Source organism: Oreochromis niloticus, linkage group LG8 (assembly GCF_001858045.2).
Source record: "Oreochromis niloticus isolate F11D_XX linkage group LG8, O_niloticus_UMD_NMBU, whole genome shotgun sequence".
Taxonomy (NCBI): domain Eukaryota; kingdom Metazoa; phylum Chordata; class Actinopteri; order Cichliformes; family Cichlidae; genus Oreochromis; species Oreochromis niloticus.
Window position 1 is genome coordinate 20,215,796 of NC_031973.2, and position 9,896 is coordinate 20,225,691.

The 9,896-nt window shown below is 39.9% G+C and overlaps 1 protein-coding gene across 4 annotated transcripts in view; it reads right to left on the minus strand.

Annotated features, from left to right (window-relative positions):
- LOC100711626 (myoferlin) overlaps nt 1-9,792 on the minus strand; it is a 25,499-nt gene extending 15,707 nt beyond the window's left edge. For 2 of the 4 annotated variants that reach the window (XM_013273293.3, XM_005448165.4), the window contains exons 1-19: nt 9,571-9,791; nt 8,930-8,985; nt 8,543-8,634; nt 4,661-4,769; nt 4,460-4,553; nt 4,174-4,337; nt 3,868-3,996; nt 3,605-3,667; nt 3,477-3,527; nt 3,357-3,387; nt 2,638-2,753; nt 2,372-2,498; nt 2,090-2,193; nt 1,913-1,981; nt 1,782-1,825; nt 1,068-1,150; nt 810-848; nt 392-516; nt 170-283 (exon numbers count right to left, since the gene is read on the minus strand). In XM_013273293.3, coding sequence (XP_013128747.1) covers nt 170-283; nt 392-516; nt 810-848; nt 1,068-1,150; nt 1,782-1,825; nt 1,913-1,981; nt 2,090-2,193; nt 2,372-2,498; nt 2,638-2,753; nt 3,357-3,387; nt 3,477-3,527; nt 3,605-3,667; nt 3,868-3,996; nt 4,174-4,337; nt 4,460-4,553; nt 4,661-4,769; nt 8,543-8,634; nt 8,930-8,985; nt 9,571-9,658 — 1,698 coding nt within the window. In that variant the 5' untranslated portion in view covers nt 9,659-9,791. Of the gene's footprint in view, nt 1-169; nt 284-391; nt 517-809; nt 849-1,067; nt 1,151-1,781; nt 1,826-1,912; nt 1,982-2,089; nt 2,194-2,371; nt 2,499-2,637; nt 2,754-3,356; nt 3,388-3,476; nt 3,528-3,604; nt 3,668-3,867; nt 3,997-4,173; nt 4,338-4,459; nt 4,554-4,660; nt 4,770-8,542; nt 8,635-8,929; nt 8,986-9,570 lie in introns of all 4 variants that reach the window. The other 2 variants (XM_005448166.4, XM_013273295.3) reach the window with 2 other exon arrangements.
- Nucleotides 9,793-9,896: the final 104 nt, after the last annotated feature.

Sequence of the window (9,896 nt, forward strand, 5' to 3'; positions counted from 1 at the left end):
TAACATGGAAGATAAAGCAGGGTACGCCTTAAGCCAAGATTGACAAGTCACTCATATAAGGGTGATATCCAAATATGCATCCATCTTTTATATACAGTCTATGGTTTTGACCTTTGAAAAAAGTAACAGGAAAAGTGAAAATGGAAACCAGCCACACGACAGTCAATACCTGTACCACCAGGACGTCATCACTGTGGATTTTGTCTACTGCTTTGTCTGCTTTCCCCTCTAGCTTAGTGGACAGCTCGACCAGAATCCTGCCTCTGTACGCCACTCCTTCTCCCTTTACAAAAACAACATAATGAAATCTTGAAAACCCAACAAAGGTGATTGAAGAAAAAGCATGAAAGAGAAATTCTTAAGATAGCAGTTATCATGTGTTCTCCACTACCTTGCCAAAATTGAGATCCTCATAGGGGTCGGGAAAGCCAGTGAACTCTCTGGGGCTGCCATACAAGTTGATATAACAGGGCCCAAACACAGGCAGGAAGCCCACCTCAGACTCCCCTGAGTTACCTGGAGAGAGAAAATGGCAAAACAGTCAAGCTGATATAGTGAAGCAAAGTCAAGCTAAAGCGAAAGGTTTGATGCCACTAGGTGTTACTAGGTGACTACTGAAGGTGGCGGGTGGAGGCAGTGAATGGTGGGGCAAGCAGGTGCAGAGACTGTGACAGCAAAACATTCAATATAAAAACAGAGCAACGCACAGTTATATTGGCAACAGGGAACAAACAAAGTTAGACATAATCAACATTGTAGCACGAGCATCATGCGCTATGACCCATGCAACACAGAGCAAAAAGAGAAACCTTCATAAGACGCCGTTGCCCCATATTCCGGATGTTCCTCTATTCCAGGAGAAGAAAAGGACAAGTCGAGTACCATTTAGAAGGGAACACAATGAGGCACATTGGTATAATGCATTCTTTCATATAGTCATACAACAACATCTAGATATGCAAGATGAAGAAAAAAATCAACTTCTCTGCTGAAGTTTTAATTTAAAGCTAAAATGTAACGTCTTGGTCCTGTTTTGTGGGATAAAGTAGACATAAATAAATGATTACCTTCTACCTCTCCACCAGAGGAGGCTATGTTGGCCAGATTCAGGTACGTGGTGCCAATGGCATCATTTCCTGTCAAACGATCCCTGCAATCACACATAATAACTTTAGCCCCAGTCTGCACACACATACACACACAGACACATAACCCGCACTCGTGTGATTAACTGTAAAATGACATGCAAATGTCACAGTGTATCTGCGGTGTTACGCTCTGCTTTGTCCACTACCACTTTGAAGTAGGACATTGAACAATGGCTCACATTTTATTGCTTTTTGTTGGAAGTTTTGAGGTGTTTTCTGTTTTTTCTTTCTTTTTTTCACAGTGGACTTTATTGCCCTCTCAGTATATTTTCAACACCTAACAGACTTTTTTCTAACCTTTTCCTCTGGCACTGTTTTTTCTATCTAGCCTTCCTGGAGCTGAGTTATCTGACAGTTGCTTTTCTCAGAAACACACAATGATGACCAGAGAGGCAGTGCCAGCCGAGCATGTTATTCAGGGAAGGGTGTGGCTAGCACAGCATTATTCTCTTGAGGCTAGTATTAGGACAAGGATATGCACACACATGCATGCACACACACACTGACCACACCACACAAACCTTGTGCAATACTTTTTCAGCCAAAAGCAAGTGCCTCTTATTTTCTTTAGTAATAATAAAAAAAAACATAGAACAGAACATTACATTTAAACCGTAATCGTATTTAACTTACCAATCAAACACCGTTAGTTTGACACGCTCACACATGGAGGGGAACTAGAGACACACACACAAAAAAAAGCTTAAACACATTAATTTCTCTGTTACTTTCTGATATTTAGCTTTTATCTTATGAAGCACTACCTTGACTTGAAGGTTCAGTACTTCGTTCCACTCTGGGTTGGCATTCGTCTCAATGATTTGTGTGCACAACTGGAGAGGCAGAATAACACACATCAGCATTTTTTCTCTATAGGATAAGAATAAAAAATCTAATTTTCTTAATCTAACATTATGGCAAAAAAGAGGAAAATCGAGAACCTTTCTGCCAGCAAAGCTAGCCTCCAAAAAGGGATCCACAAGGTTTTTCTTGTTTGCTTCTCCTCCAAAAATTTCTTTCAAATTCTGGACAAATGCATCATCCACTGTAGCAAGAAAACCGTGCCAGGGATTAGTCTTAATTTATTTAAGACAATCAAAACATCTGTTTAATAGGGGTAACAAGGAGAACTAAACTTCATTTTATTATGATTTAATAATTTGTACCAAACCTGTTGGTTTGGTACAAATGCAGAGTGAATGCTGATCTAGATCTGCTCTTACTCTGGGGAATATCCTCAGCTCTGAACACCTTCAGTGACAGCGTGGCCCATCTAAGAGTCACGCCCGCTGGAAGCAGCAGATTACTCTCTATGTCATCCTGGTCGTCATTGGACTCTCTCTTTTCCACCTGCAGCGTTTGAGGCAGAACAAAGAAAGAATGCATGAGAGAAAGTGAAGCGCGTAAGCGCAGCCTATTTACATTGTGAAGGAGGAAGCAAAAGAGCTGCAGTCAAAGTCATCTGAGAGCTGCAGCTCATCGGTCATACCGGAGGATCATCGCCAGTCCCGACGACAAAGAGGCTGACTTTCAGGTAGCCTTTAGCCCCAGAGCTGGAGTCATCTGGGTCATTCAAAAGGAGCCACTTCCTCATGACACAATGGGCTGTAAAAGGACCACGCACATAGAAACACCACATAGGATAAACAGACTTCATTAGGGCACCATCAGGCAGAGTGTGTGGAGAAGTTAAAAAGCACTTCAGACTTTGTAACTTTAAGAAAATCTCAGAAACAGTAAAAGAAAATTAGTATTCAGCATTTTAGATGTGGAGACATTAAATAACATAGTGGTTAACATAGTGGTTACTAAATCTGGCACAAGCTTTTTGGCCCCTTGTTGGCACCAGTAACACACTACTAGCATTTTGCCTCCAAAGTTGTAATATGGTCACAGTTTTTGGTCTTGATTTTGACCTGGTCACTGGTCACTTCATCTAAGATTTTCTCCTCCGCCATGCATTAGTCTCTCCACCAAATGAGGAGCAATTGTGACTCTGTAGTTTAACTTCACTTCAGTATTTTCACAAGATGGTAGCTTTTTTTTTTTTTTTTTGTCTGCGTGCTGAGTGGTGTTAAGCTTTTTCACTGCGTCAGATCGGAAGCGACACTGAGAGCAGCCCACTGCATTATGATCTCCACAAAATGAACTAAAGTACCGTTTGTGTGGATGCAAATGACACTCAAATCTGTGGTTGAACCAGCTTACCTGGCTCATCATAAACATAACCAACGTCCACCTGTGTGAGAGAATACGGTGAGATTAGCCAGACTTGTTTGTCATTTTAGATGTTTCAGCATTTTGTATGGAGGAGATTAGACCGGGTACCTTGAATTCTCCCATAAGACTGTCAGCCCTGAGTGAATAGGAGTTATACACCTGCAGAGAAGAGTGCAACCATCAGCAGGCGGTATAAATGCTAACAGAGGACTTCAACATTTCCTATTAATACTAACCCGAAAACTAATGTTCTGATCGAACAGATCGGTTGGTAACATGTGGACATTGTAGAAGAATATCTGCAAAAAAGGAAGAAGAAAAAAACCATCATACAAGGTTCAAACAAAGTAAAACATTTCACATCTCTGTAGAATCTGGTGTCTCATGTTTGGATAGACTCGACTTTAATTAGTGATAATGAGATTCACAGAATAAGAAAAATATTTTTATCCATATCTGAGTTTTGCGTAGTCACTCTGTGCAGATAAAGTGGCAGTACCTCATCAAAGAAGGGGTTGTTTCCCCTCTTAATCCTGGTCCTGTGGGTCTGCCCACAAACGTAAACCTTGACTACTGGTTTGATGTTGTTGCCAGGCAACTGACGGGCCTCGATGATCCGGACTCGAATCTGAGAGACAGAACGAGGGTGGATAAACTTACAGGCACTTCATAAGGTACACCACACAAGAACTGAAGGAGAATAATTGAAGAATACAAATACATATTCACCAATACATGTTCTGATCCTCACTGGCACATCCATTTTTTTCTGCAGTTATTGATCTTTATTGATAATCAAACTCACCTGAAAGTCCTGAGGTTTATTTGCAAGTCGATATCGACTCTGTGTCCTGGACAGACTCTGACGAAGATTAACCGACTGACCACCGGATGGGGACATCCCTGCAGGGCCACTTTGGCTCCCATCTGGAAGAGTTTCATTGCCCTCCTCACCGCCGCCACCACCTCCTAAAAAGCACAAAGACAGGGCGATCACAGGTCAAATACCTGACACACCTCTAAACAAATGTAATACTCTCAGTAGACACATGCTCTATTGTGCAGTATTACTGGAAATTACATAAACATACCAGCATCCACTGTAGTTTCTCCTGCCTGAGGATCATTGGGGTTTGGTACAGCGTTGGCTGGAGCATCATAGCCGACCAAAAGATTGATTGTTGCCTGAAAAGAAATTATTGGCTAGTCTTCTATTTTAAAAATATATATATTTTTTATGAAATTATATGTTGCTTATATTTTTGAGTTCATATCAAAAGATGAAAACTTACTCCAATATTTTGTCCACTTTCACTGACCAGGGGAACATTTTTACACGGCAGTGATCTCGCTTGACCTGAAGCGAGGTCTCTCAAAGAGATTTTAGCAGACCCGAGGAATCTATTAAAAAAACAAACAAACAGTGTCAGATAGCCTACTTTTCTATGCATACAACACTCAACTTGGGGGACTTTGCCTGGTGACCATTCTGTTTCCATGTCCTGATTGAATCAGGCAAAATATGTGCTACCATTTTATTCAGCAAATTTACCGGTAATCAGATTACACAGATTACGGAAAAATTAAAAGCTGCATAAGTGCTCAGTGAGGCCTACATTCACACCAAAGGCGGTGGAGAAGGTCACCACCCAGAGCTAACAAACCATACCTGTTCAGATACACAAACACAACACTATGAGCTACCACACACTCAATACTACCAGCCTCTGTTTTAAACAGCAACAACTTTCTGCACTGAGGACGGAAATGAATAGACGCTTTCTATTTGGGAGACCTTTAAAAAGTGGGAGTGATAAAGTTCAAACTTGGCTTCCAAATAATAATAAATAAATAACACAATACAATGTGGTGAACTCTACAATACTACAATGTGAAAAACACCACTGCCATATGTATCATAGGCATCAAACGTCAACTAAAAGTAGTATTACTTACAGCATTACACAGTTATTTGATCTCCAAAGTCAAGTAATCGTTAACCTCGTTAAAGGTTCTCAAGAAAAATATGATTTAAAGACAAAAATCAAATGAAAGTCTCTGTGGGACTGTGTGTGAGCTATGCCCAAAACACCAGTGTCACACAGTGTATCTCAGCATTTCCAGCATTGTCCTTTCATTGCTTATTGTGTCTGTGTCTGCCTTGGTGTGCATCCAAAAACTACACTGTTTCCTGTTTATCTTGCTTATTCTTTCACAATTGCAAGAAATTTGACAGCAACTACTAAAACTGCAAAACTAAACCTATAAAAGGCCAGAATTTCAAACCCATGTTTTCTCTGCCTGAAATAAACAGAGAAAACATTACTGTATCCAAAAGGAATACAGCTAACCCAATGGAGTGTTATGAACACCATGTAAGTTGTCTCTCTTTGGGTGTCATTTTAGCATTCCTGGCGGAGGAATTCCTGCAAAATAAACTTGCTGCTGACCTAAATCTGACACCAAAGGCTACGGCAGTTAAACATCTCATGTGAAAGAGCTTTAAATATATTACTATCCATGCACTATAATAGTGTACTCAAAAAACCTCAGCAGTGAGTGTGACATGGTGATATGATGAGTAGAAACTTAACTTGTCGAGATTACTTTAGGACACTACACAAATACTTGGACAGAATTTATTGTGGGGAGGAGATCCAGTCATTATTCCACATGAGGAAGGAGGCCGACACTGGTACTCCCTAGACATTCAGTGACTCATGAAACTGGCATTTAACCTCATATTAAACCAGCCCTTTTCATGTGTTTTATTATACAATAGAATTTAAAGCTTTATCAAATAGTGTTTCCAAGCAGGAAGAGCCTGTGTTAGAGTTTTTCCTTGCATAGTCTGACCAAAATCTCTCGACAAATGAAGGCCATTCAGCGGAGAGTTTGACATGGTTCAGCGTATGACTTTGCATATCTGCTGTTTTTAGAACATTCAAATACTAAGTAGTACAGTACTAACTGTGTTAGCGTCCTCACTGAGCTGTGGGAAAATCATTAGAGCCCCGGTGTAAGTGTAGAGTAGGGAAATGATACTTGGAGTGCCAACTTCCCATGTAAACAAATAACAACCTGCAGACTTTAAACCATTGTCGAGCCCTGGTGATGTCATGTTCAAAATATTGCTCTCGCCTACATGCAGGATAAATTCTGAACTCATACTGAGTTATTATTGTATCCAGTTTTTTTTTTCACTTTGTCAGGATGGTAAATTCTATACAAGGGTGCCTCTGACACAATGACGTTCTCAGTCACTACAATTAACTATGTGTTAACAGGAATGAGTGACTTACAGTACAAATAACCTTGAATGTCTGTCACCCACCCTCTGTCAACATTCATTTCCCTTTGCACGACCGCTCGGCTTTGAAATATTGCGGCTCATCTGAGATACATTTGTGACAAGAGTGTGAAAATCACCCATGGTGCACTTAAAAAGCTTACAAGTCCAGAAATATCTTTCATCAGCGAGTGAAAAGTGGTTTGAAATATTTGCACAGACCAACAGGAAATGAGACTACTTAAGCATTTGATATGAAAGAATTCCCTCAGCCAAAAACTGTGACAAACTGGATATCGCTGCATTTCAAATATACACAGTCAAATTTTATATGCTTACATTTAAAATTTTGATTGTAGAGTCATCAACCATTCAGTGATTTCTAAAAGCCTACAGCTCTATTAGAGCCTCAACTGCATAACAGGAGAAATTAAAAGTTCTATCAGGGATGAATGCAAAGCAGGTAAAGGGAGGATAGTTAAGACCACAAGGTTTCAAATGGAGTTCAAAGGTAAGTTATTAACCAGAAGCTGTGGAAAACAGTGTTGCAGTTACAACGAAATATGCTGTAGATATTCATTGTCTGCAGGGTATAAACTATAATGGCTGTTGATACTTTGACTCTTTTTTTTTTCTTCAGTTTCATGATAAAGATTGCATCGCTGTTTGCACAAGGAGACTTTATCCCACAATCTTCTGATTCCTCCCAAAATCAAATTAGTCAGGAAGAATGCTTATTTTTCTCCCTCCTGTTGCCACAGCGACAGGGAATACCCATAACAGTATCTGCAAAGCTATTTGAGAAGGACAAATCCTCCTCTGCTTCCACTCTGTAGCTCTTTAGAGAGTGTGTCAGACGGCCAGCTCAGTGGAAAACTTTACTCTGTATGGAGACACATTTGCAAAGCCCCTCCTTCAGTTATGACTGTCCCATGCACAAGGGAAACTTTTACTCAGTTTAGCACATATGTGTGCATATATCCACAGAAAATCCATCTCGGGACTGACATGTTTCATAAGAAACAAGAACTTTTAACATCATTGGGTTTTTTACCATAAAAAAGACCTTGATCGTGATAATTAGTGATGTTGGGAAAACATTCCTTGTGGTTGGCCTGAATCAGTCCCATATGGGATTCTGGCTTTAGCTGGAAGTGAAAACCTTTTAGAGTATTTTTGGAGCAGGTTCAGGCTTTTTTGGCATTACAGCACATCTCACTCAGACAGTATTAAAATAGTTCATACTACTACAACTACTACAACAGCTCCACATTAGCTTTGAGAATTTGCTTTGTTCTCTATCACACTGTGCTACACAAATCTCAAAGATGGGGGAAAAAAAGACATCCATTGTTGCACAAGAAGGCTTCCCACACAGCTCTGCAAGTCTCAGCATGGCAAGAAGGGTGTAGCAGGCTGAGGGGGTTGGAAAAAACTAACTACATAGCTGCAATACTGAGTTATTATGAAAACATCAAACTTATCAAACTTATTTTTGTTTATATTGGTGTGTCCTTGTTCACACACACACACACACACAATATGTTGATGCTGTTATGTTGTTCTGATCCTGCTTCCAAGCAACCGGTAGCAGCCTGTGACATGTGCAAATAGCAGGTAGCCCATGTACAGCTCAAGCTATGATGCCTCTGCAGTAAGCGAATCATTAGTTTCTTAAAAGCAACATAAAAGAAAAAGAGACACACACCTCTACCTTTGTTGACTAATCTGCTACCTGACTAAACAGGCTCAATTCCTAGAATCTCCTGGTTCAGACAATACTAAGTTTGTACTGTAATTCAGTAAGGTGAGGCACACAGCTTTTCATGACTTGTTGCACAAAGCTGAGAGGGGATCTCAGTCTCCAGGCATGCAGTGTACTTACTTATCTTTCCCAATAGTTTCATAGTCTTTCACAATCACGTCGATGTAGGAGCTGGAGTCCAGTGCCTTGCCTTTTAGATCAAATTCAACCAGCTACAAGCAAACAAATGTGAGAAAAGCATGCCATCAGATACAGAACCTAAACTGCTGTCATGTCTTAAATAAGCACATTTTATCAAGGAACAACATATACCGGTATATTACAAATAATCATATATGTGTATATTAGCCATGTGGTGTGTGGGACTGCAATTGCAGTATGGAAAATTTGCATTAAGTATTGCTGCATTCCTGGCAATTCATCTAAACTAGTTAAAAAATAATAAAAACAGGTAAAAGTGAGTGAAGTAGAGATATTGCAGAGTGTTTCTTTCTCCGTGTGATTTACCTCATTCCACACTGGATTCAACTCATTGTCAATCGATTTTGTTTTCTTCTTGTCATCTAAAAGGGAAACACATTTCTTTTCTTAATACTGCAACTTTCCCTTTTTATTGCAGCTGGAAAGTTAAGAAAAGTAACATTCACATCTTATTGTTTTAAATCAAATGATACGGTACCTTTATAGCAACAGCAATGCTAGGATCAGTACTGTAAGTCAGTACTGTGTCTGCTCTGTCTTGTGCAGAACTGTTATATATGATTTTAATTCTGTGGCTGAAGCCTATTGAGTACAGACTCAAACTTGTCTGTTCACTTCTTTGCCCGAGCTCATTTCACTGTATCACACACATGCAAACAAGTCACTCCCCAGCTATGCATCAGGAAATTAAATGATTCTTGGATTAAAAAAACAAAACAAAAACACTTTTGTTTTTTAACGTTTGTAATATGGCTAGTTCATCTGATAAGTTCAGCATCACCTCTGTACCTCAGCTACCACAAACCAGATGAAAGAATATTAAATTAGGTGCCTACAAACTTCAAGCTTGGCAACAATCACTATTACAAATTATTAGGCAACATTTACTTTTTACTGAAAATAAGAATACACCCAAACTGTTTTACGCGTAGAGAAAAGAGACCTACCTCTAAAAATCACAGTGGTAATTGGATCAGGAGCTCCAAGGGTCTTTTTAGGTAAACCCTTAGCCGACTCTACTACTACCCGCAACATGACAACAAATGAGTTTAAATGAAAAGAAAACTAAACTAAACTAATTAGTTTAAAAAAAGAAATGTCCACGCAAGACCGACATCCTCACGGCCCCATCACAGAAGCTGTCAGGGCAGGGCTGACAAAGTCTAGCTCCAGGATTCAGGAACAGGGGCGGATCACGGGTCTATAATTATGCTGAGCAACAGCCTTAACTATTGCTGCCTTCTGTTGGTGTGAGTGGAAAAGGGAAAACGCA